The sequence below is a fragment of the Lampetra planeri genome, chromosome 46 (assembly GCF_965212315.1).
Source record: "Lampetra planeri chromosome 46, kcLamPlan1.2.h2, whole genome shotgun sequence".
NCBI classification, from domain to species: domain Eukaryota; kingdom Metazoa; phylum Chordata; class Hyperoartia; order Petromyzontiformes; family Petromyzontidae; genus Lampetra; species Lampetra planeri.
The window spans coordinates 8,381,997-8,409,604 of record NC_136152.1 but is presented as its reverse complement, the minus strand read 5'-3'; the positions used below and the strand labels follow the sequence as shown (position 1 = coordinate 8,409,604).

The following is a 27,608-nucleotide window of genomic DNA, read 5'->3' as shown; positions in this document are numbered from 1 at the left end:
GGCCGTCGCGGAGCGACGGAAGAGGGCCGGTTAGGGTTCGGGGATTCGGTACGGCGAGGGGGTTTCGGCCGGGACCGGAGAGACATTGAGTGGTCGGAGTTGGGACATAGAATTGTGGCTGCTTCAGCGGGTTCATCCGTCGTTGCGGGTTCTATTGATGGGGTAGAGGTCAGGGTATTGGTGGACACGGGGGCATCGGCGACGATTATATCTGACCTCATTTATAACATTCTCCCCGTCCAGTGCCGTCCACTGCTTCCAGTGGATGTGCCGTTTTTCGCCGCAAATGGGGGATCGTTGGGCATTATCGGTCAGATTAGGGCGTCCATTTGCATTGGAAATATCAAATTGTCGGGACCCGTTTTTGTTTCGTCTTCTTTGGCGGTTCCTTGTCTATTGGGCACTGATTTTTTGGCTAAGATGCCCATTAAAATTCTAATCGATCAGCGTTGCATTGAACTACCTTCGGGTCGCCGCATTTCATTTTTGACGAGCCCTACTGAGATTCGGACGGCGTGCGCCACGATACAAGCATTGGCGACGCAGACCGTGCACGTGCCCCCGGGTTCACAGATGTTAATTCCCCTCCGGTTAAGGAAACCATGGGTAGAGGGGACTTCGGAACAAGGCATGCTTTTGGGTCCTTCTAACAGGGCTGTAGGAGGGGTCGATCTGTCGGTGGCTCACACTTTGGTTCGGGCGGACAAGGATCCGTTTGTGATGGTTTTAAACGCTGGATCGCGGCCAGCCGTCATTCAGCAAGGTACCGTGCTGGCTCACGCGGCGCGGGTTCCTGCGGAGGAACGGCTGGTTGCGCATGTTGATTCGAGCCCCACGCAGAATATTGAACCGAAAGAGGACCTTGAATGGGTCCATTCGATGTGCGCGGGCGCGGACGATTTGTCAGGGGTGCAGTTGGGTGCGCTGCGCGAGTTACTAATGGAATTTTCTGATGTGTTCAGCAAGCATAAATATGACATTGGGTGTACGGATTTGTTAAGCCACCACATTGACACGGGCGATGCGGCACCGGTCAGGTTAAATCCCTTCCGGCTGAGTCCTGCCGAAAAGGAACATGTTCAGTCGGCCGTTAACGATATGCTTGAAGCCGACATTATTTCGCCTTCCTCCAGTCCAGGGGGAGCACCTATTGTGCTGGTTAAGAAGCAAGACGGCTCCTTGCGATTTTGCGTAGATTTCCGTCGCCTGAATAAGATCTCTGTGGCTGACGCGTATCCGCTCCCCAGGATGGATGAGTCCCTCGATACATTGTCTGGTGCACGATATTTTTCGACTCTTGATTTGTTATCGGGATTCTGGCAGTTGCCGCTCGACGAAGAGTCTAAACCTAAGACAGCATTTCGGACTCCAGGGGGCCTGTTCCAGTTTAACCGGTTGCCCATGGGACTTCACTCCTCTCCAGCGACGTTTCAGCGCCTTATGGAGTTGGTTTTGTCAGGCTTGCAATGGGAGACGTGCTTGATTTACCTTGACGATGTCATTGTTTTCAGTAAAACATTTGAGGAACACCTCCAGCGATTGAGAGGGGTGTTCTTGCGAATGCGATCGGCTAAATTGAAATTTAAACCGGCCAAATGCCACCTTTTTCGTAAGTCCGTTAGATACTTGGGTCACATTGTCGACTCTTCGGGGATCTCTACCGATCCCGCGAAGACGGACTGTGTCGGTTCATGGCCGACGCCCACGTCGGTTGCAGACGTGCGCAGTTTTATTGGGTTTGCTTCGTATTATCGCCGATTCGTTGAGCACTTCGCCACTATTGCAAAACCCTTGCACGCTCTCACGGCAAAGGGTGTGAAGTTCAAATGGGGACCGGAAGAGGAGGCCGCATTCTGCGCCCTTCGGGATGCCTTGGTGGGCGCCCCACCCTTGCGTTATCCGGATTTTGCGAGTCCCTTCTTGCTAGACACGGATGCTAGCAACACGGGCATTGGGGCGGTACTGTCCCAGGTCGTTGGGGGAGTCGAAAGGGTGGTCGCTTATGGTAGCAGGGTGTTGTCTCCGGCTGAGCAGCGCTACTGCGTCACCCGTCGTGAACTGCTCGCCATTGTTTTTTTTGTACAACAGTTCAGACCGTATCTCTATGGGCGTCACTTTACGGTCCGGACGGACCACGCGGCGCTACAGTATTCATTGAGGGTCGCCCAACCCTCGGGCCAATTGTCGCGGTGGTTGGAAGTCCTCCAAGACTATCAGTTCACGACCACATACCGTAAGGGGTTGCGACACACAAATGCCGATGCCCTGTCGCGATTGTTGCCGTGTCAGAAATGTGCGTGTCTATCGGGATCGGCGCGCTGTAAACCGCCGGTTGTGGAAGATAAGGGGACATTGGCTGCGACTGCGGGCGCGCCAATCGGGGAGGTCCCCGCTACTTGTCAGGATCGGGACTCGCTGCTCTCATTGTCGCTGGGCGAGTGGGGCCGCCTCCAAATGGCGGACAGCTCCCTGCTAGCATTGCGCCGCAGGGTGGGTGGTCCTAAAGAGGACCAGGAGCGAACTGGCTCCTATGTACTTAAACAGGGCATGTTGATGAGATGGGACAATTTGTCCCGGCGGCACGCGCTGGTGGTGCCTTCGGCTGTAAGGGGGAAAATTGTTTTGGCCGCACACGAACGGCACTTGCATTTGGGAGTAAACAAAACTCTTGCCCTGCTTCAGCGTGACTATTATTGGCCGGGAATGGGGAGTGACGTGGTAAATATTCTGAAGGGGTGCGTTGAGTGCGCCAGACGGAAACCACCACCCGTGCTAGCTAATCCACCGCTGCAATCGATTCAGGTCTCGCGCTCTAACGAGCTCGTTGCACTCGATATTTTGGGGCCTTTTCCAGTCACGCCTAAAGGGAATAGATACCTGTTAGTGGGGGTCGAATATTTCACCCGGTGGCCTATGGCGTGGCCTCTCGCCAACCAGTCGGCAGCGGCTGTGACGGACGCCTTTGTCCAGGGCTATGTCCTGGACAAGGGGGCTCCCGAACGCTTGCTGACCGACCAAGGTAAAAAATTTTCGAGTAAATTGTTGCAAGAGGTGTGCGATTTATTGGGTACTAAAAAGGTGCGTACCTCCCCGTACCACCCGCAGACAGACGGGATGGTGGAAAGACTTCACAAGACTTTGACTTCTATGCTGTGCCAGCAGGTGTGTGAGGCACATGTAGATTGGGATCTTCAGGTCCCAGGGGTCCTTGCCGCGTACAGAATGGCCCCCCATGCAGCGACAGGGTTTTCCCCATTCTATTTGATGTACGGTCGGGAAGCCGACCCGCCCATGGAAACGCAGCTTGGCCTGTCCGCGCCACGAACCAATTCTAAATTGGCGGAACATATTAAATTCAATATTCACAAGCTAACGGAGGCAAGGGAGGCCGCACGGCTTAATTCACGGGCTCGCCAAATTGCTAACGAACGACTGCGGGCACGGAAGGTGTCCGTGCACGAATGGAAACCGGGTGACAGGGCCTGGCTGCATTGCCCTCAGGCGCCCTTGGCTACGTCGCCTAAATTGTTGAGGCCATGGCGGGGGCCCGTGGAGATCGTGCGCGTGGCACGGCCCCAGTGCGTTCAGATAAAATGGGGAAAACGACGGTGGTACGTTCACCCCTCCCGACTGAAACCGTTCTCGCCTCCATATGGCCACCCATAGTGTCGTGAGGGCCGAGCATATGACGTGACCGACGACCCAAAGGGGGAAATGTCTCCGCCTGATCTGCTCCCAGGTGTCTCGGAACTGACAGCTGCCGACCACCGGCGGCCGGATCTTCGCGGCGGGGCCGGGCCTTTCAGGCCCGTTCCACGCCTTCTAGAGCAGCCGGAGCCGCCTGACGGTCGTCAGTGTCCCGTCCCGTATGACGGACCAGCCAGACGGACTCGCGCCAGGTCGCGCTACTTTGTTTGACCTGCCACGTGAGGAGTCGAGGCAGTGGGAGCGCCTCGTCACTTCGTTACTTGCAGAGACGCGGAGCACGTTCGTTTTCTAGAAATTGCTTTTATTATGTTGTTCGTCGGGCTGTATATAGTTTTTTATATATAAGGTGTTGTGTGTGGTATTGTTAACTTTTCTTGCGGTTATTGTCAAATTGTACATAGGTTGCTGTTGTGTTGTTGTTGTGTTACGGGGCACACTGGGGGTTTTTGTTGTGTTAACGATGTGGGAGGTTGTTAGTTAGCAGCCGGGACGGCTGCAAGCTATGAGTGGGGGGGTGATGTAGTGGTGATACGCGCTGGGGTAGCGATCAGGTGCCAGCGCGTTGTGATTGGATGTGTGGGTGGTGACGCGCGCTGACGGTGAGGGATCAGGGGTCAGCGCGGGATCGTGGGTTGTGTGGTGTTGATTGGCTGGGTGCCGGTGACGTGCGGGTGTGGGAGTGATCGAGTGGCAGCGCGGCGTGATTGGTTGGTGAGTGGAAACACGTGTTGGGGAAAGAGGATCGTACAGATAACGCGTTGTGATTGGTTCACTAACAAGCGATGCTCGCATCGAGGTCCGCATCCGCTCCGTCTCCCGGGAGGAACGACTATATAAGGGGATGCGCACAGGCGCACAGGGAGAGTGTAACCAGCGAAGACAGAAGACGGGAAGAAGAGCCAGGGCCCTGCGGTACCTAGTCCCGCTGTCCTGCGAGGACCGGGACTCTGTGTAACCCAGAGGCGGGGGTAGTGTGAGCATGCAGTGTCAGCATGCCGAGTGTGTAGCCGGGGCCTAGAGTCTACACGAGACGAGTGATATAGGTGTAGCCAGAGGCGTAGGGTCTACACGAGACGAGTCTACACAAGAAGAATCTACCCGAGACGAGTGATGTGGGTGTAGCCAGAGGCATAGGGTCTACACGAGAAGAGTCTACCCGAGACGAGTGATGTGTGTGTAGCCAGAGGCATAGGGTCTACACGAGAAGAGTCTACCCGAGACGAGTGATGTGTGTGTAGCCAGAGGCATAGGGTCTACACGAGAAGAGTCTACACGAGGCGAGTCTACACGAGACGAGTGAGGCGTGTGTAGCTAGAGGCTTGGAGTCTACACGAGTTCAGTACGGTGTGTTATAAGAAGAGAAGAGGTTACGAGTTGTACCGGTGTCTGGTGACCGTACGCGGAAGAATAGAGACTACACGTTGTATCGAGATAAGTGAAGATTTAATAAAAGAAGTGTGTTACCCGTCAAGGAGTTTCCTGCCGTCATTTCCAATACTTCACCTGTGTTACTCTCTATGTATCTTGGTGATATCTGTCTGCTTATATGTCTGTCTATAGTTTTCTGGTTAGATTTTTTGTTGCTATTTCATTTATACCTGATGATGATTGCGTGTGTTGCAATCGAAACGTCGTATGCTATTATTTAATTTATTATTTTATCTTTATACGTGACTTTACCGAAAGAACTAAAGAATAATTTTCCCTGCTATCTTTGCCTTTGGAACAGCAGGGACACCAAGGCACATTACCACAGGCAGGACTGGCCACAGCGGACCGAGTTCTCTGTGGGGAGGAACAACGTAAAGTGGGAGCCACTGGTGGACCTCCGGAAGGTGCTGATGCCACCGCTGCACATCAAATTGGGCCTTATGAAACAATGTCAGAGCTGTAGATAAGGAGTCGGCAGCCTTCAAGTACCTTCAAGACTTCTTCCCTAAGCTGTCTGAGGCAAAGGTCAAAGTCGGTGTCTTCGTCGGACTACAGATAAAGAAGATCCTGGAGTGCAATGTATTCCCAAAGAAGCTCACTAGTTAGGAGAAAGCGGCTTTGAACAGCTTTGTCGCAGTGGTTCGTGGCTTCCTGGGCAATCACAAGGTCGAAAATATGTGGAGCTGGTTGAGACTCTGGTGAAGAACTACGGCACAATGGGCTGTAGGATGTCCCTCAAAGTCCATATCCTTGATGCTCATCTTGATAAATGTAAAGAATATGTAAGCATACTCGGAGGAACAAGGTGAGAGCTTCCACCAGGATATACTGGACTTTGAACGCCGCTACCAAGGACAGTATAACGAGAACATGATGGGAGACATTTGGGGGCTGATTCTTGAAAGTTATTTACAGTATAACCGTATATCTCGAAAAACTACTCACTTCTAAATCTTTTGTAGTCATTTTTGTATTACTTTAGTGTAAATACATGTTAATTTTGATTCATGTTGGTTTTTTCTGACTTTGTGGACGAAAAGACACAAATTCGCCCGTTTTCTCAATGAAAATCGGCAAATTTCTAAATATCACTGTCCTGGTGAAAAAGAATCTAAGTTTGTGGGGAATAAATATCCATATTCTTTGGGTATTTCCGTAAAGTCATATTTTCTTCTCCTGATGACGATTGCTTGTGTTGCGATCGAAACGTCATAGTTTTTTTGTAAAAAATGTGTTATATGTGACTTTCCTGAAAGACCCAAAGAATATGAATTCCTACAGTAACGAAAGCTTTAAGTCAAGGAATAATATCCATTTTCTATACTTTTTAGACACAAGCAATTACAAAATAACTCTTACTACCCAGGAGCAAAAATTGTTACATATTTAGCGATCCCAGCGGCCGTTCATCACTAGGGGGCGGCGACAGTGCCTCGACACTTGTGCCAGGCTGGGTGCACTTTGAATCCACCTAAAGTGTCGAAGGCTCGTCCGCAAGTTTCTGGTTACATATAGGTACATCCACGCACAGAACACACCCATATACATGTGGAGATATCCATCTACATAGAGACACTCATATAAACCGATGATCGCACGGGCACCTTCGACTCAATTGAAGCGGGGAGTAGAATATTAACTCGTGTGAGGTCGTGAAGTACGGAGCGGTTGCCCAGCCGAGGTGTGATGACGAACCCGTGGCGCACGCCGGTGCACTCGGAGGCGGGAAGGGGGGAGTACCCCCCAGGAGGGCCTCACTGTTCTACTATACAGGCGGCGATGACGACACTAAGGCGGAAATGGAGACCTGCCTGGGGTGGGTATGTCGAGTTCGTGGCTAGACGCGGTGGCGTGGTTAGAGGGCGACGTCGGCGCACAAGAGCCTGGCTGGCACTCTCCGCACCAGCAAAGCCTCGGATGGCGCCGGCCCACCAATTCCCCCACCCTGCTCGTGTAGACTTTGCGTTGCGTGACCTTTTAACCAGTTACATATGCTTGTAGCTTACACATTGTCACGGATTCGGAAACAAAGTGCTTTTCTAAATTTGCATTTCTGCAGGGAATATTATGACTTCACACATGTTACTGGCATATGGGTCAATCCATCTCAAAGAGACCATGTATCTCAACATCCTCATCCGGTCAAACAAAGGCGATAAGAGAGAGAGGGGGTTTGATGGAAAGAGTGCACTAATCTGGAGAACAAATTCCTCAGACTGCTTTTACTGGCAAGTTCTCAAAATGTATTACCATAACTCATACCAAAGCACACACCGACAAATGCCCGTGATAAACATGTTGTTGGTGACCAACACTTACATAAGCGTTTTTACTGCATCTGTACTACATCTGTTGTAACATACTGCAAAGGCAACGTGTATGAAGGTATTGCTACCTTTGAAGTCGCTGTTTGCAACTGCAACATTTGGATAACATACGTGCATACCTTTACCGAAAGACCCAAAGAGTATGAATTCCTGCAGTCACGAAAGCGCTAAGTCAAGATTTGCTACTATAGTTGCCGTGGCCGGGCACAGCAACAGGGCTGACAAATGTGGGAGCGCAAGTTCCAGCCTTGGTCAGCTTGGCTTTATTCGTCTGATCGTCATTGCTGCTGCTGCCACGACTACAACTCCCCCCGGGCCCCAGTGAGCGTCTTCTGTCTAGTCTGGGAAGTCTCCAGTCATTATTCTGTGGCGCTTGCCGTAGGAAGTGACTTAAATCTAGAAACACCAACTTAAATAAGCACTATCGAAGCTAAATGGCTCAAGCATACTACAGTATATCCATACCGTGTATACATGAAGATAGTGTACTGTATATTTTTACTGAGAGCAGAGTATATTAGAAAAATTACCACCATTCAAATGAATCTTCTTCACTCTGCATAATTCAGATTTTCTAAAGCTAAAGAAAATATTTATATATATAAATTTATTTTCTGTCAATAAATAGTATTCATTTGCTTTGGTGTATTTGTAGTTTCTACAGATCAATAATCAGAGCCAAGCTTTGCCATCACAAGAGCCCCTCTGCTGCACATACAAAGGAAAGAGCTCTGAAGCGACTGACGGCTTCTTCTGATGTCTAAGTCAATGAGCTCTCACTCATAGCCTTAATGTGCAAATAAGAGAATATGATTGCACTGCAACATACACGGTATAATTTTGCTTCCAGGGATATACCCAAGCATTTGGAAAGAAGATGTTAAATACCCTGTAACATCACTATTCTTCAGATGTCCACAATGCATTCACTTTGCACAAATTGCAATATTTGAACTATGTTCATAAATATGAATAACTGTCCGAATAACAGGTCTCCATTCCAAAAGCGATAATCTGTTGCCTCATGGCTGGTTAATCACAGCATGGTAAGCACTACATACCCAATATTAAGATAATTGAGCTCAACCGTTTAAATGATTCAGAATTTTTACTGAACTGGACGTACATAAACCCCAAAGCATGCACACATGACACCACAACCGTAGTTTAAAGATATGCAAAATAATACACACTTTTTTAACGCAAGTGCTCATTTAAAGACGAAACCACATTTAAATATTTGGTCCCATTTAAGAGCCAAGCAGAGATGAGAATGAAATTAGATAGCCTCAACTCCTATTCACCCTAAAATGGCACAGGTATTGCTTTTTTCTATAAAACACATGATAGTCACAAACAAGTGGATGATACATCAACCTGGTTACACAAGATTTAAGTTAAAATGGACACTATACGATGTTAGCACAGCAGTTATCACACTGCACACTATCCCAGTAACCCATGGATGTAATTGCAATAATTTGGCAGAAGCCTGGACCCACTGAAGGTTTACTTGGTTTACAGTTATTACCTTGTGTGAAGATACCATAGCAACGTAGAGACATGGGCGAAATGGGAGACGACGGTCTTTGTTTCGCCAGATAACGTGACAATGCCTGTCCGCGCGCGATCCAGCTACAGTACTCGTGGTGGTCAACCTGTGGCCCGTAAGCCATATGCGGCCTGTGGAGCCCCTTGTGGTGGCCTGGTCTAAGTGTGTCTAGGGCAGGGGTCGGCAACCAAAATAACAAGAAGAGCCATTTCTTTCCAATTCGGTACAAAATTCAGTATTTCAAGAGCCGCAATGCATCTGAGTACATACTGTACATACGTATATATCGTCAAGAAGCAGTCCGTAAAGAGCCGCATGCGGCTCCGGAGCCGTAGGTTGCCGACCCCTGGTCTAGGGTAATGCGTGGGGTCATGATTAATACACGAGCAAGATGTAAAGCTTGCGGCCAACTGAGCTGAAGGAGGGGCCGCTCATGTGGCTCACTAACTAGTCTAGGTTGCCCATCACTCAGCCACACCGGGACATAAATGGTCAAGCGGTGGTGAAAGCAAAATGGTGCGCTCAGGACCGCCATCTTCTGACCTGTAAGGAGCAGCGCAACAAATACCGCTGGAAAATTGTATGTGGACAAAGTTTGTGTGTTGTCTTATCCAGTGTGTATTTTCCTCTGATAAAATATTGTGAATAGCAATTGGCCAAAATTCGTATACAGCAGGACCCTCTTGCCCCTCCTGCTATAGAATGTTGGGCTTTTTTGGAAAAAAACTAAACATATACAATCATAGGACAGAGGAGGGTGAAGAGGAAGAGGCCGAGGTTCACAGGGAGGGCCTCGCTGCCCCAGCCGCCCCTCTCAGGTCGGCCTGGGAGCTGCCCTGGAGGTTACAGAGCACCGCGTGCAGGCGGAAGTGCAGGCGTGATTCCATCGAGTAGTTCTTGTAGTTGTTTCTACGGAAAAATGCACACGCACACATGGCTTACACGCGCCACACACACGGAGTAGTGTGCCATTACTCAGCTTACAACCACCTCAGCAACATGTACGAGACCTCATTTGTATGCACTTTACAACCATGATACGGTCCAAATCATGCTTGAAAGAGCCCACGCTATTTCGTTCAGTGTGGGCTCTTTCCAGACTGGTTAAAAATGGCGCAGGTAAAACCACCCTTAAAAAAAAGTTGGCCTGAGCCAGTGACCCCGCACATTATCACCCGATCTCAAATCTGAAAAGATTTCAAAACTATCGATTTTGTCTGAAGTGATTATTTCCCCACGTCGCTGTGACGGGCAGATTCAACCCCTTGCAGTCGGCTTACTGGAAGTTCCACAGCACTGAGACGGCTCTACTAAAGATCACTGATGACCTCTGCAAGATCATGGATGACAGGCGCGCAGCAGTGTTGGTTGGCCTCGATCTCTCAGCCGCCTTCGACACCATCAACCACGAGATACTCATTGGGCGGCTAAGGTCAAGACATGGTGTATCAGGTATGGCACTGGGGTGGATTGAGTCATACCTATATGGTCAATTACATTTCAATGTAAAGCTTTCTCTCACATTAACACAGCTTATTCAATGCTAAATTCTTCTGTTGATATGTAAACTCCTTTGTCAAGGCGCTCTTCTCCTCCCACCCAGCTTAAAATACGCTGCCAAGCTTAGCAGTGTTCATTGGAGTGCTGTCTTTCAGACAGCTCTGTCTTCACCTGAGGACGGCTGCTTGTGTTGTGGCCGAAACGTCGTGAGAATTTTATTTTATTATGTTTTATTTTTATTATTTTATTATTTCCCATCTACGTGACTTTACCGAAAGAACCAAGAAGATGGTCACTTACAGTTCGTCATGCTGGGTGACCGAACAGTCATCACCTATGCCATACCTAGTTGGCGTACCATAGGGACCCATCATCCTTGGCCCTTCCTATTTTCAACAGATGTCTAAAGAACCTCAGCATCATACTTGACCAGAATATTATCTTTTGATCACCACGTGTAATATATAGTAAAGTTTCATATCAGGGCTCTACGACACATTCAACCACTATTGAGTTGGGACATAGCCAATATGGTGGCATGTAGTAGCATCGTGTTCAATAAGGCTAGATTATTGCAACTCACTACGCTACGGGACGTCTGGCAAAAATATTACCAAGCTGCAGCATGTAAACATTTTTTTCGCAATTGTCGTGATGGGTACTACAACATCCGACCATGTCCGTCCCATTCTCGCTGAGCTACATTGGCTCACTAATACATAAGGTCGCATTCACTACACACAAAGTGCTTGCAAAAATTCACCATTATTTATCTTGTTAAGGAGCATAAATCATCACGCAAACTCCAGTTATCCTTATAATGGCCACTTTCAGATGCGCTTTTGTAGTCGTCTGGAATGCTCTTCCTTCCGATATTAGGAAGCCAATAGAGCTATGCACTTTTAAATCTAGATTGAAAACTCATTCTTTAGAACTGATTTTTGTGTTTCGTTTGGTGTCCTTCTCCCGCACCTACAATTAGGATGGTTTGCTACGGACAGTGCTGAATAAGTTCAGCATACATAGCCTTTATACAACCTCAGTGTGAAGGAGACCACCATGGCCTCAAGTCTGAATAAGGTCTCCTTGCCCCACATTTCACTGATGTTTTATTGGTAGTCCAAAGGTGGCTATGGTCATCTACAGCTGTGTACTGCACTCTGACAAGTGAGCCATGCTTCTATGCTGTAGCATACTCCACGCCTTTTTCAAGTATATTCGAATGTAACATGTGGATTTAACCCTCTATTAAGCAGTATTAACATATATCATAATTTGTCATCATCTTAAACATGAGGTAATACAAATGTAAGAAATATATGTTCATAGACACGAAATTTTAAGTTTATGTGCATTTACTTGGATTAAGTGGACACTTCATAATACAAATAATTTAACAATAATACATAACTCTTTGGTTTTGTCGGTAAAGTCACATAGAAATAAAATAAATAATAGAATACGAAGTTTCGATTGCAACACAAGCAACCGTCATCAGGTGTGAATGAATGCAAGCTCGGAGAGAGACACATATACAGAGAGAGAGACAACACAGACACAGAGACAGACAAACACACAGAGAGAGAGACACAGAGAGACACACATGGGGGAGAGCTTACATTAATTCAAACCTGATGACGGTTGCTTGTGTTGCAATCGAAACGTCGTTTTCTATTATTTATTTTATTTCTATGTGACTTTACCGAAAGAACCAAAGAGTAATTCCTGCAGTCACGAAAGCTTCAAATCAAGTTTGAACCGCCTCTACGGGGAGGATTTCCACATCGACTCACACTAACTTCAAATTTTGAAATCTTTGGAAGAACGTAATCAACCAGGTAAAGTGTTAACTGTTGTGTTAGCCGACTCTCTGTGTTGCATTGCATTACATTTCTAAGTTTACTAGGTTTGTTTTCTCAAACTTCAAATTTCTCTCCCTCTGCCGCTCTCATTGACATGCTAATTTCTCTGCTCCCCCCCCCTCTCTCAAAATTAATGCCTAGTCACAGAGGCATTGTTTCTCTGTGTCTCTGTGTGTGTCTCTCTCTGCGTGTGTCTTTCTATGTGTATCTCCCCCATGTGTGTCTCTCTGTGTGTCTCTCTGTGTGTGTCTCTCTCTCTGTGTATGCGTCTCTCTCCGTGTCTGTGTTGTCTCGCTCTCTGAATGTCTCTCTCCGAGCTTGCATTCATTCACACCTGATGACGGTTGTTTGTGTTGCAATCGAAACGTCGTATTCTATTATTTATTTTATTTCTATGTGACTTTACCAAAAGAACCAAAGAGTCATTCCTGCAAGTAATAATACGTAAATTTAAGCTTTTATAAACAAGTAATTATTTGTGTTGGTTTGCATCGTGAGGAAAAGCCCAGAGTTTGGGTTTTTGCAGCAGGGGAGATAAAGTCTGATGGAGGAGGCGGATCACAACACCGAATCAGCAAAGTATAGCAATATGGACACATTGGGGTTTGCTGTGAAAGATGCGAGCGAGGAAAAACCTGGTTCTGGGAAGAACAAAACTGTGAAATCTTGCCTTTAAAAAAGTATCTCAATTTAGACTTCCAGCCATGTAACAACGCTGAGAGTGGTGTCTCTCCCAGTCTCCGGGCCAATCCCTTCTTTAATTCAATGTCATCTCATCTCCTTGCATTTTCTAAACTTTTCTTACTATAATGATCTTTGTCTTCTGTTATCAGTTTTTCTTTTTCTGTAGCTTTTATGCACATGTTGGATAGATTCCTTTTCCATTAGTCTACCTTACTTCAGCCCTGAGCGTATCCACAAACATATTACGACTACAACTGTCTTGCAGCGATGACCTCTATAGGTGCCAGTAACTCAGGACAGAAATTACACTTACACCTGTAGGATGCACGGGACAGTCTCTGGGATTCTTACATATCCAGTGGCAGAGGGAGGAAGAGGGCGCCAGATTTTCTAAAATGTTGGATAATCACGTAATTTTTAAAAATAACTTATTTTTGCGCATTCTTGTATAACATGATGTTCTTGGTGTTGTGTATGTTTTTTGTGTTTTAAATTCGTTTACTATGTGAAATTGGCAAGAATAAACATACAAATAGACAAACATAAGCGTCGTACTGTAAAAATGTACTGTATTTACTGTACCATACTTACCACTCCAATCTCAAAGACTCTGCATAGGGTGATGTACGTAGCACTACTCTCTTGTTTCAACAACCATGTGTTTGACGATTGCTGGATTGATGTAGCCTTTAGAACGGCGCTCCAGCGAACTCCGAATTACACACTTTTTGACGGATCGCACTGGAAATTTCCTGTTTGTATTACTGTAGTTCTTAGTCATGAAAAATGTATATACGTGCAATATTTATTTGTTTAAGTTGTATGTAGTGTATAATGCACCGTATATAATATTTTACATTGAAATCAAGAATAGATACTTTTTTTGTCACGCACAAGATGCCGATCGCCGGACTGGTACAGCTTTTTCAGCGGTTTTCCGGCGATCGTCGGATTACATGCCGGTTTCACCGGATCGGCCTGGGACCGCCAGATGTTGGAAGCCGGATAATTGCGTGCCGGATAATTTATGATCAACTGAATCGGGTCTTCACTCATCACCACACCCTTATTTCTGTTACACTTCTAAGCAACACTGGCTCCAGGTCCAAAACATCTATTGAACGTGAACATGTTGAATGATTTGGCTGTTATCTATGATGTATCTAGGAGGTGCAAGATTTCATATAAAATCAACAGAAACTCAGATCCAGACATTTTTATGAGGTGTTGCAATCCAAGGGGGAACCTTCACAAGATCTCTGGAATTATTCTACAGAGTCGTGCAGCCCACTGACAGCCAAGGAGCTGCCGACTGCGCAAGTATAGTGAGGGAAAAAAGTATTTGATCCCCTGCTGATTTTGTACGTTTGCCCACTGGCAAAGAAATGATCAGTCTATCATTTTAATGGTAGGTTTATTTGAACAGTGAGAAACAGAATAACAACAAAAAAATCCAGAAAAACGCATGTCAGAAATGTTATTAATTGATTTGCATTTTAATGAGGGAAATAAGTATTTGACCCCTCTGCAAAACATGGCGTAGTACTTGGTGGCAAAATCCTTGTTGGCAATCACAGAGGTCAGACGTTTCTTGTAGTTGGCCACCAGGTTTGCACACATCTCAGGAGGGATTTTGTCCCACTCCTCTTTGCAGATCGTCTCCAAGTCATTAATGTTTTGAGGCTGACGTTTGGCAACTCGAACCTTCAGCTCCCTCCACAGATTTTCTATGGGATTAAGGTCTGGAGACTGGCTAGGCCACTCCAGGACCTTAATGTGCTTCTTCTTGAGCCACTCCTTTGTTGCCTTGGCCGTGTGTTTTGGGTCATTGTCATGCTGGAATACCCATCCACGACCCATTTCCAATGCCCTGGCTGAGGGAAGGAGGTTCTCACCCAAGATTTGACGGTACATGGCCCCGTCCATCGTCCCTTTGATGCGGTGAAGTTGTCCTGTCCCCTTAGCAGAAAAACACCCCCAAAGCATAATGTTTCCACCTCCATGTTTGACAGTGGGGATGGTGTTCTTGGGTCGTAGGCAGCATTCCTCTTCCTCCAAACACGGCGAGTTGAGTTGATGCCATAGAGCTCCATTTTGGTCTCATCTGACCACAACACTTTCACCCAGTTATCCTCTGAATCATTCAGATGTTCATTGGCAAACTTCAGACGGGCATGTATATGTGCTTTCTTGAGCAGGGGGACCTTGCAGGCGCTGCAAGATTTCAGTCCTTCACGGCGTAGTGTGTTACCAACTGTTTTCTTGGTGACTATGGTCCCAGCTGCCTTGAGATCATTGACAAGATCCTCCCGTGTAGTTCTGGGCTGATTCCTCACCGTTCTCATGATCATTGCAACTCCACGAGGTGAGATATTGCATGGAGCCCCAAGCCGAGGGAGATTGACAGTTCTTTTGTGTTTCTTCCTTTTGCGAATAATCGCACCAACTGTTGTCACCTTCTCACCAAGCTGCTTGGCGATGGTCTTGTAGCCCATTCCAGCCTTGTGTAGGTCTACAATCTTGTCCCTGACATCTTGGAGAGCTCTTTGGTCTTGGCCATGGTGGAAAGTTTGGAATCTTATTGATTGATTAATTGCTTCTGTGAACAGGTGTCTTTTATACAGGTAAAACGCTGAAATTAGGAGCACTCCCTTTAAGAGTGTGCTCCTAATCTCAGCTCGTTACCTGTATAAAAGACACCTGGGAGCCAGAAATCTTTCTGATTAAAAGGGGGTCAAATACTTATTTCCCTCATTAAAATGCAAATCAATTTATAAATTTTTTGACATGCGTTTTTCTGGATTTTTGTTGTTGTTATTCTGTCTCTCACTGTTCAAATAAAACTACCATTAAAATTATAGACTGATCATTTCTTTGTCAGTGGGCCACTGTAGCTCGGCCGTGGCTGATAATTGTTTTAATGCGGTGGGCTCAGACGAAATTGATTTCTCTAAGACGAAGGTACTGGGGACGGTGTGGTAGGCTCTACTGCCTGTAGTGTAACAGTGATCAAGAGTGTTCCCTTCTCTGGTAGGGCATTTAATGAATTGTCTGTATTTGGGGAGTTCGTGGCTGAGATTACCTTTGTTAAAGTCGCCAAGTACGATAACCAGCGAATCTGTATTTGCTCGCTCCACACTCAGAATCTGGTCGGCAAGCATGCGTTGGGCCTCTTTATCCTGAGGACCCGGCGGCAAGTAAACTCCGACCATAATGAGCGACGCGAACTCGCGAGGCGAGTAGAAAGGTTTACAGTTTATAAAAAATGATTCAAGAAGCGGAGAACAATGTTGCAGAATCACTGACATCTACACACCAGCCACTATTAATGTAAAAACAAATACCACCGCCTTTCGTCTTGCCGGAGAGTGCTATGTCCCGATCCGATCTTACGAGTTGGAAGCCTGCCAGTTGTAATGCAGTGTCCTGGATCAAATCACACAGCCATGTCTCCGTGAAGCACAAAATAGAAGATGAAATAAAAATAAAATGGGTCGTGGATGGGCATTCCAGCATGACATTGACCCAAAACACACGGCCAAGGCAACAAAGGAGTGGCTCAAGAAGAAGCACATTAAGGTCCTGGAGTGGCCTAGCCAGTCTCCAGACCTTAATCCCATAGAAAATCTGTGGAGAGAGCTGAAGGTTCGAGTTGCCAAACGTCAGCCTCGAAACCTTAATGACTTGGAGAAGAACTACAAAGAGGAGTGGGACAAAATCCCTCTTGAACTGTGTGGAAACCTGGTGGCCAACTACAAGAAACGTCTGACCTCTGTGATTGCCAACAAGGGTTTTGCCACCAAGTACTAAGTCATGTTTTTCAGAGGGGTCAAATACTTATTTCCCTCATTAATATCCAAATCAATTTATAAAAATTTTGACATGCATCTTTCTGAATTTTGTTGTTGTTATTCTGTCTCTCACTGTTCAAATAAACCTACCATTAAAATTATAGACTGATCATTTCTTTGTCAGTGGGCAAACGTACAAAATCATCAGGGGATAAAATACTTTTTTCCCTCACTGTACGTTCCCCTCTCGGCATAGTGCCGAGCCCAGCACAAGAATTCAACCGAGCCCAGCACAAGAATTCAACCGAGCCCAACACTGCCACCTTCATCCATATTTTAGCACCCACATTAGACAACCTGATGGCTGTAGGTGTGCTACCTCATCAATGCCAGAAGAATATTTTATAGACCTCAGAGGCATGCAAGTTATAACTTGATCCCAATGAGCCGCCCCGACTGGGCATCTGTGAAAAAGAGCTTTATAGCTCATCGTATTCCTCCAGTATAAATAAATATTTTGATTCTGATTATGAACTACGACAGTTATGCTGAAACTCTAATCCTTTTCTGCGAAAGGGTGAGGGCTAGGGATAATTAACAAAGATCAAATTTGGTTTAATAAAAGTTTACACTATGAGATCTCTTTTACCAGTGGCAAAATATAATGGTAGGTTTTTACCCTTTTAACTGGTACAAAACTGACACCTTTATTCAAGGCATCATGTTTGCAATGACCACAACACAAGTAGTCAATAAAGCAAACAAAAAGAAGCAACTCTGATAAGGATAATAATATGCACTGTCCTTGAAGTTGATTAGCCCACACCCGAGACGGCTTTCTTTAGAACCTAGTCCCCATTGGTGTAGGGCCAGATGACACCAGAAGGCGTACAACTCAAAAACAGTGCAATATCAGAGTATTGAGAGTTCGGGGTAAACATTTACACTATGAGATCTCTTTTACCAGTGGCAAAATATAATGGTAGGTTTTTACCCTTTTAACTGGTACAAAACTGACACCTTTATTCAAGGCATCATGTTTGCAATGACCACAACACAAGTAGTCAATAAAGCAAACAAAAAGAAGCAACTCTGATAAGGATAATAATATGCACTGTCCTTGAAGTTGATTAGCCCACACCCGAGACGGCTTTCTTTAGAGCCTAGTCCCCATTGGTGTAGGGCCAGATGACACCAGAAGGCGTACAACTCAAAAACAGTGCAATATCAGAGTATTGAGAGTTCGGGGTAAACATTTACACTATGAGATCTCTTTTACCAGTGGCAAAATATAATGGTAGGTTTTTACCCTTTTAACTGGTACAAAACTGACACCTTTATTCAAGGCATCATGTTTGCAATGACCACAACACAAGTAGTCAATAAAGCAAACAAAAAGAAGCAACTCTGATAAGGATAATAATATGCACTGTCCTTGAAGTTGATTAGCCCACACCCGAGACGGCTTTCTTTAGAGCCTAGTCCCCATTGGTGTAGGGCCAGATGACACCAGAAGGCGTACAACTCAAAAACAGTGCAATATCAGAGTATTGAGAGTTCGGGGTAAACATTTACACTATGAGATCTCTTTTACCAGTGGCAAAATATAATGGTAAGTTTTTACCCTTTTAACTGGTACAAAACTGACACCTTTATTCAAGGCATCATGTTTGCAATGACCACAACACAAGTAGTCAATAAAGCAAACAAAAAGAAGCAACTCTGATAAGGATAATAATATGCACTGTCCTTGAAGTTGATTAGCCCACACCCGAGACGGCTTTCTTTAGAGCCTAGTCCCCATTGGTGTAGGGCCAGATGACACCAGAAGGCGTACAACTCAAAAACAGTGCAATATCAGAGTATTGAGAGTTCGGGGTAAACATTTACACTATGAGATCTCTTTTACCAGTGGCAAAATATAATGGTAGGTTTTTACCCTTTTAACTGGTACATAACTGACACCTTTATTCAAGGCATCATGTTTGCAATGACCACAACACAAGTAGTCAATAAAGCAAACAAAAAGAAGCAACTCTGATAAGGATAATAATATGCACTGTCCTTGAAGTTGATTAGCCCACACCCGAGACGGCTTTCTTTAGAGCCTAGTCCCCATTGGTGTAGGGCCAGATGACACCAGAAGGCGTACAACTCAGTTAAAAGGGTAAAAACCTACCATTATATTTTGCCACTGGTAAAAGAGATCTCATAGTGTAAATGTTTACCCCGAACTCTCAATACTCTGATATTGCACTGTTTTTGAGTTGTACGCCTTCTGGTGTCATCTGGCCCTACACCAATGGGGACTAGGCTCTAAAGAAAGCCGTCTCGGGTGTGGGCTAATCAACTTCAAGGACAGTGCATATTATTATCCTTATCAGAGTTGCTTCTTTTTGTTTGCTTTATTGACTACTTGTGTTGTGGTCATTGCAAACATGATGCCTTGAATAAAGGTGTCAGTTTTGTACCAGTTAAAAGGGTAAAAACCTACCATTATATTTTGCCACTGGTAAAAGAGATCTCATAGTGTAAATGTTTACCCCGAACTCTCAATACTCTGATATTGCACTGTTTTTGAGTTGTACGCCTTCTGGTGTCATCTGGCCCTACACCAATGGGGACTAGGCTCTAAAGAAAGCCGTCTCGGGTGTGGGCTAATCAACTTCAAGGACAGTGCATATTATTATCCTTATCAGAGTTGCTTCTTTTTGTTTGCTTTATTGACTACTTGTGTTGTGGTCATTGCAAACATGATGCCTTGAATAAAGGTGTCAGTTTTGTACCAGTTAAAAGGGTAAAAACCTACCATTATATTTTGCCACTGGTAAAAGAGATCTCATAGTGTAAATGTTTACCCCGAACTCTCAATACTCTGATATTGCACTGTTTTTGAGTTGTACGCCTTCTGGTGTCATCTGGCCCTACACCAATGGGGACTAGGCTCTAAAGAAAGCCGTCTCGGGTGTGGGCTAATCAACTTCAAGGACAGTGCATATTATTATCCTTATCAGAGTTGCTTCTTTTTGTTTGCTTTATTGACTACTTGTGTTGTGGTCATTGCAAACATGATGCCTTGAATAAAGGTGTCAGTTTTGTACCAGTTAAAAGGGTAAAAACCTACCATTATATTTTGCCACTGGTAAAAGAGATCTCATAGTGTAAATGTTTACCCCGAACTCTCAATACTCTGATATTGCACTGTTTTTGAGTTGTACGCCTTCTGGTGTCATCTGGCCCTACACCAATGGGGACTAGGCTCTAAAGAAAGCCGTCTCGGGTGTGGGCTAATCAACTTCAAGGACAGTGCATATTATTATCCTTATCAGAGTTGCTTCTTTTTGTTTGCTTTATTGACTACTTGTGTTGTGGTCATTGCAAACATGATGCCTTGAATAAAGGTGTCAGTTTTGTACCAGTTAAAAGGGTAAAAACCTACCATTATATTTTGCCACTGGTAAAAGAGATCTCATAGTGTAAATGTTTACCCCGAACTCTCAATACTCTGATATTGCACTGTTTTTGAGTTGTACGCCTTCTGGTGTCATCTGGCCCTACACCAATGGGGACTAGGCTCTAAAGAAAGCCGTCTCGGGTGTGGGCTAATCAACTTCAAGAACAGTGCATATTATTATCCTTATCAGAGTTTCTTCTTTTTGTTTGCTTTATTGACTACTTGTGTTGTGGTCATTGCAAACATGATGCCTTGAATAAAGGTGTCAGTTTTGTACCAGTTAAAAGGGTAAAAACCTACCATTATTATTTGCCACTGGTAAAAGAGATCTCATAGTGTAAATGTTTACCCCGAACTCTCAATACTCTGATATTGCACTGTTTTTGAGTTGTACGCCTTCTGGTGTCATCTGGCCCTACACCAATGGGGACTAGGCTCTAAAGAAAGCCGTCTCGGGTGTGGGCTAATCAACTTCAAGGACAGTGCATATTATTATCCTTATCAGAGTTGCTTCTTTTTGTTTGCTTTATTGACTACTTGTGTTGTGGTCATTGCAAACATGATGCCTTGAATAAAGGTGTCAGTTTTGTACCAGTTAAAAGGGTAAAAACCTACCATTATATTTTGCCACTGGTGAAAGAGATCTCATAGTGTAAATGTTTACCCCGAACTCTCAATACTCTGATATTGCACTGTTTTTGAGTTGTACGCCTTCTGGTGTCATCTGGCCCTACACCAATGGGGACTAGGCTCTAAAGAAAGCCGTCTCGGGTGTGGGCTAATCAACTTCAAGGACAGTGCATATTATTATCCTTATCAGAGTTGCTTCTTTTTGTTTGCTTTATTGACTACTTGTGTTGTGGTCATTGCAAACATGATGCCTTGAATAAAGGTGTCAGTTTTGTACCAGTTAAAAGGGTAAAAACCTACCATTAATAAAAGTTGACAACTAGACTCATTTGAACGCATCACATACAACAGATAATTCTAAACTAATCGAATCTCACGTAAACAATTATTAAATATATGTGTAATGCATGAATAGATGCGTGTTCGTACCTCTTTAAACGTAAATATCTGGGTGGTATTGGGTGGCGTGTGGGGTCAGGGGTTCCTTACCTGGCGAGGTGTAGGTAGTGGAGCGCATCCTCCGGGTGACCCTGCTTTAGATGTAGCTGTCCCAGCTCATACAGGGCGTTCGGCACCAAGAAGTGATCATACTTGATTCGCTTCTCGCTGTCGAGGACCAAGACAAAGACTATGTGTCAACACTCAAAAGTGACGTAACAGTGTTGCGTCATTCGTGAAGGCACTTCCACACCTGTTGCTTGCAACCGAGTCGCTAATAATGCGTGGACGCCTCTACAACTAGAGATATCCGCATATGAGAAGGCAATTAAGTTGCGTGAAAATGTAAAATTAAGATAATGATGAAGGGAAGATGTGATAATGTAGCATCAACATTTTTAAAGTTTTGAATTCAGTGTGGACATGATTAAATTATTTTACAATTCAAGTAAATGTTACCTTTCATTTTTTCTCAAAGAGTTTGTAAACCACTTATTGTAACTAACACACATTTCTACTCGAATAAAATGATAGCTTTTAATGCTAGGTTTTGGGACGAAGGTGTTTGTGTGTCTGCACCTCTGCCACACTTCGTTGAAGCACAACTCTGCCTGCAGATATCGGCCCAGTTGCGCAAGGCAGGCTCCCTTGAGCAGTTGCACCAGTGATTGGTCATCTGCCAAAAACTCGTTGTCTTCTGCAGGCAAACAAGCAATTGTGTATTATTAACCACGGACTGTTAATCATTGGTTATTTGAAATGCTGACGCACGCTTTTAAGAGTGCTTCGGACGACTTACATGGAGGAAAAAAAGAGTGGATGGATCCAAGTGTTATTGGTGGAAGGTAAATGCTCATGAATGGAATGACAGGGTGTGCCTTGTGAAGCTCTCATACTTGCAACTTTCAGCGCTGCTTCAGCTGCCTCAATGGTAACGAGGATCTTGTCTGTGAGATCCTTGCGCTTGCCGACGATGCTGAACCCATTCCAAATGTACATCATCTCCTAGTCATAGCGACAGCATTAGAGCACAGATGATTAACAAAGGTTCTTCGTCATCAAAACATTTCATAAACATGTATCACCACAATCTGCCATAGCCAAATTGAGGAAATTAGAGAATTTTAACAATTCTACTACTGAGAATTATTTGAAGAGATTAAATGTCCCATACCGATCTGCATGTAAATAAAAAAACAACGATCACAGTGATTGGAAACCAGGGGTCGCAAACCTTTGAAAGAAAATTTATGTTTTTGTTTTTGTCTTTCACTAAAATAGTTTACAAGCCGCATGACACACAGAGCTACTTGTACACATACACAAACACAGTGGCAGGTATCCAGCAAATTGCAAACAAATTATGACTTGAACAAAACAGTTGATGGAATAAACTGCATCTATTTAGTTTTTTCCCCCTTTAATTACTCTTTAACAATGCAGTTGACTGTTGCACATTTTGTCGTCGCCAAGACATTCCATAGTGATCCATTCCCTACAATAATTAATCAATTATCTTCACGTTCAATTATGTTTAATATGTAAGTAAAAAATACGGCTGCCCACAAGGGGGCAGCCAAAGAGCTGCATGCGGTTGAACAGCCACATGTTTCCAACCTCTAAACTATCATATAAGTGGAACACAATTTAAATATCTTGATACAAATTAGGATGTTGGATGAAATTTCTGATTTAATTTCACAAATTGCAAAATAAATGTAGTTGCAAGGTTATACCTGAAGATTGAAATATGTTTACGGTTTGGGTTTCAATGTTGGCCTCACAATAAAATGTAAATTCTTATACTTACGAGTAAATCAGAATGCAACGTTAAGATGACAGGGATAGAATTGGTCAAATGTAGCTTGGCATAAAAATGCCTGCTCGGAGGAGTTCATTAATAATGAGCGACGTCGTTCATGCGCCAGGCACTCACAAACGCCGGTAGGACCAACTTGATCGGCTTGGAGCTCAGATAGCGCCGAGACTTGCGCACGGCAAACTTCTCAATGGCGATCGATTTCCCAGCGATCTTTTGCATCAGCTTTGGCACCTGCCTGCATTGAACACAAAGGGAACAGCAGTATGCAACCAAAGTCAATGCCATTTGTGAAGTATATTAAAGTGTAATTTGAGCCTATATCCGGCTCACTGACGTGTTACAACTCGTCATGGTGATTGGCTCTGCCGGTCCTGGTCTACAGCCAATGGGGGGAAGCCTGGGGACATGGCCCTGACGTGATGGAGAGGTGACAGCTAGGGAAATTGGTTCTGCTGGCTTTGGCCTCAGCCAATGGGGAGATGAGTCAGGGGCGTGGTCCCGGGAGTTGACAAGGGAGTCTAGAAGATTCGACGCAGGCTACCAAGGATTAGCTGAAGCGTACCACGTGACCCAGGCATTAAATAGGGGTAGAGATGAGCGACACGTGGTCAGACGAGGAACAGAGGAAGGAAGGGGCCACGCGCGAGCGGGGCTCCGAGTTGCCACGTGGCCGTGCGTCTCTCTCGGTCCATCTGTCCACTTCACGTTGCCTATCAGCAGCGGGGAGTAGTTGTAACCCTAAGTCAATAAAAGGACCGATTCCAGAAGTCGTCTCCAAGACTGTTATTACAAATGTACAAGTTTACAAGTGAGATCCAGGTATATCAATAATGTTATTAGAAGCTAACAGTTTAATTGTGGAAATATTACACATCCTGGATATGAGCTGGAATGCCAGCAAATAGTCACATCCTGCAAATGATGGCATGACACGGTGTTTTTAACAAGCTTACAACCTACAATCTGTTGTCATTATTTCTGGAGGGGTGGGTCACTGGTAAATTTGTCTGGTCGATTTTCATCGAATTCGTTGTTGGAAGGTCACAGTAATTGTGCTGCGATGACCTTTAGTTTGTTCTGTAAAATTGTACAGTAAATGTATTTCTCTTCGTTAAAATACTGTTATATATACATGGTATTCAAGATATAATTCCTATTCATAGATAGACAGAATAAAAACCTAGAGAAGAATGCAATGTTTATGAAAACATTTAAAATATTTGGGAAATTACATGAATATATAGTTGTCTTTATACATAGTAAGATATATAGATTTATTAGCACAGTTTATATGGTCATAAAGGACCCTTTGGTTATTATGAATGTGCTAATACAATCAGGTGTTATGCAGGCTGTCAGTAGTCTCGTGATATATGCGAGTAGTTTTCATGATATCTGTGGAGTTTGTGGTGTTTGTACTGAAATAGCTGTTGTGGATCCTCTCCTGTAGCTCGGAGCTCTTCATCCCCAAGCATGGAGAGGAACGCCGCCTTCTGGTAGATATATATCGCCTGCACCGCCACACACATCGCTCCCTCAGCAGCGGCCAAAGACTCACCCCTGGCCATAGTGTTACTGTTGGAACTTCAATCTGAACAATTACTCTTTGAGTGCTTCGAGTATCAGTCGGTATGAGCAGAATTGTGCCGTTTATGCGAGAGTGACATAAAACAACACTGTATGCCTAACTCAAAGCTTCCTCAGGCTGAAAATGTCTGCACTAAAAAACTGAATTTCCATAAGCCCACAATCATTGCTTAGGGTAACTCTGGATAAGGAACCATCATCCAAAAAAATCAGTACTTGCTCTGTATATCTAGGCATAGGAATATGTGTGTGTGCCTAGCAGTGATGTTGTGGTCGGTGTAATAAGATACAATTCTACTTCAATTCAGCTCGACAAATGTACAGTTGAATACATAACCCTGCTGTGCACCCATCCTGTCAGTAATAAAAAATTATCACAATTAGTTCGCCTCAGGAAGTTCGTACTTAATCTAGATGTTTGGCTAATTGCATTCATGAGTGTTTTGACACCAGAGGATAACAGAGCATAGCAGAAAACCCACACGTACGATGGTGCAATGCTCGGCACTGCTTTCTTAAGGCCATCCTGCAGCTCCGTGTCTCTAACACCTGAAAAGTGCCAGTAGTGACCCATCCTAATAGTAGCTAGGCTCAACCCTGCATACTAATAGCCCATTGTGCAATGGTGATTGTGTGCGCGTGCGTGCCTTAGACCAGCGGCTCTCCTGGCTAAGCTTGTTGGCGAGTGCGCTAGCTGCCAACCAGTTCTGCTGGAAGGCATGGCACCACATCATCTCCCAGAAGCAGATGTGGTGGAGCTGCTTAAGCTCCTGCTGACAGCCAATGCAGGTCTCGAACACTGAAATTGCCTATGACACACAGGCCACAAACAGGGTCAGAGAGACGTGCATACACAAGACCCAGAATACACAAGACAGAGTGAGGCAGACTCCGTCATAGATACTACCTATGCGCCCTTTTGGCAAGTATCAAAATGATGATAAAAGAAGAATAGGCTTTACCCTTTTCTAGCAATGAAACTGGTGTTAAGATGTTCAAACATTAAATATACCTATTTCAAAGCATCAAGTGTGCATTAAGCACACGTACTTGTGGAAAAACATGCAAACATCCTCTGATAGATAGTAGTAATCCTTTAGAGACTGCTCTCCCATTGTGATTTTATAAAATTGTCACGATTAAATTTTATAATATATACTTAACACTGGTGAATATAGTGCATCCAATTGTATACAACACAAATGAATGAAATACAATTCTTACATACTTTATTGAATGTATATACAATGCATGTCAGAATCTAGTTACATTTTTTATCTTGATTTTAAGCTTTTGTGACTGCAGAAATCCATACCCTTTGGTTCTTTTGGTAAAGTCACGGAGATAGAAAATGTATAGTTCTCCTACTGTGTTTGTTTCACCTGATGACGGTTGATTGTGTTGCAATCGAAATGTCGTGATCTATTAATTTTCTATCTACGTGACTTTACCGAAAGAACCAAAGAGTTAAAAAAAATTACTTGATGAATCACAACACCAACAGGTTAGCAACAGGCTAATATAGCGGGACAAAAGCCAATCAGAGACTCTAAGAGATGCAGGGAGACTGATAGAGGCCAGGTGGAGAGTGGACAGAAATGGGTAGATGCTAGATCATGCCAATTCAGTATTGGGATCTCTTAAATTTCCGGACTTCAGTGTCTGTGTGAGCCTTCTGTGTATGAGCTTGCAGGGGTGAATTATACCTCCTCAACGTTTCCCTTCACTTCCTCAATTCGCCCAGCATACATGAGGAAGAGTGCACCCTGCACACCAGAACACCGTGGTGAATGTCATAGCTTGTAATTAATGGAGGCATCACTTGTACAGTCATACCCCGATTTACGTGTCCTCCTTTGACTTAATTTCACAAATACGTCGACACTTGAATAATGCCGCAATCTGATTTGCGTCGCCTCAACCCACACTTACAGTGAGGGAAAAAAGTATGATCCCCTGCTGATTTTGTACGTTTGCCCACTGACAAAGAAATTATCAGTCTATAATTTTAATGGTAGGTTTATTTGAACAGTGAGAGACAGAATAACAACAACAAAATTCAGAAAAACGCATGTCAAAATTTTTATAAATTGATTTGAATATTAATGAGGGAAATAAGTATTTGACCCCTCTGCAAAACATGGCGTAGTACTTTGTGGCAAAACCCTTGTTGGCAATCACAGAGGTCAGACGTTTCTTGTAGTTGGCCACCAGGTTTCCACACATCTCAGGAGGGATTTTGTCCCACTCCTCTTTGTAGTTCTTCTCCAAGTCATTAAGGTTTCGAGGCTGACGTTTGGCAACTCGAACCTTCAGCTCTCTCCACAGATTTTCTATGGGATTAAGGTCTGGAGACTGGCTAGGCCACTCCAGGACCTTAATGTGCTTCTTCTTGAGCCACTCCTTTGTTGCCTTGGCCGTGTGTTTTGGGTCAATGTCATGCTGGAATGCCCATCCACGACCCATTTTATTTTTATTTCATCTTCTATTTTGTGCTTCACGGAGACATGGCTGTGTGATTTGATCCAGAACACTGCATTACAACTGGCAGGCTTCCAACTCGTAAGATCGGATCGGGACATAGCACTCTCCGGCAAGACGAAAGGCGGTGGTATTTGTTTTTACATTAATAGTGGCTGGTGTGTAGATGTCAGTGATTCTGCAACATTGTTCTCCGCTTCTTGAATCATTTTTTATAAACTGTAAACCTTTCTACTCGCCTCGCGAGTTCGCGTCGCTCATTATGGTCGGAGTTTACTTGCCGCCGGGTCCTCAGGATAAAGAGGCCCAACGCATGCTTGCCGACCAGATTCTGAGTGTGG

The 27,608-nt window shown here is 44.6% G+C and overlaps 1 protein-coding gene across 1 annotated transcript in view; it reads right to left on the bottom strand.

The window, feature by feature from the left end:
* Positions 1-8,555: 8,555 nt before the first annotated feature.
* Positions 8,556-27,608, bottom strand: part of LOC144733393 (tetratricopeptide repeat protein 39B-like) — a 111,066-nt gene continuing 92,013 nt past the window's right edge. Inside the window, exons 12-19 of the mRNA XM_078615299.1 lie at positions 26,493-26,552; positions 25,434-25,595; positions 24,619-24,710; positions 23,314-23,434; positions 22,274-22,382; positions 21,957-22,074; positions 21,429-21,545; positions 8,556-9,927 (exon numbers count right to left, since the gene is read on the bottom strand). Of these exons, the coding sequence (XP_078471425.1) occupies positions 9,798-9,927; positions 21,429-21,545; positions 21,957-22,074; positions 22,274-22,382; positions 23,314-23,434; positions 24,619-24,710; positions 25,434-25,595; positions 26,493-26,552 (909 nt within the window). The 3' untranslated portion in view covers positions 8,556-9,797. The remainder of the gene's footprint in view (positions 9,928-21,428; positions 21,546-21,956; positions 22,075-22,273; positions 22,383-23,313; positions 23,435-24,618; positions 24,711-25,433; positions 25,596-26,492; positions 26,553-27,608) is intronic.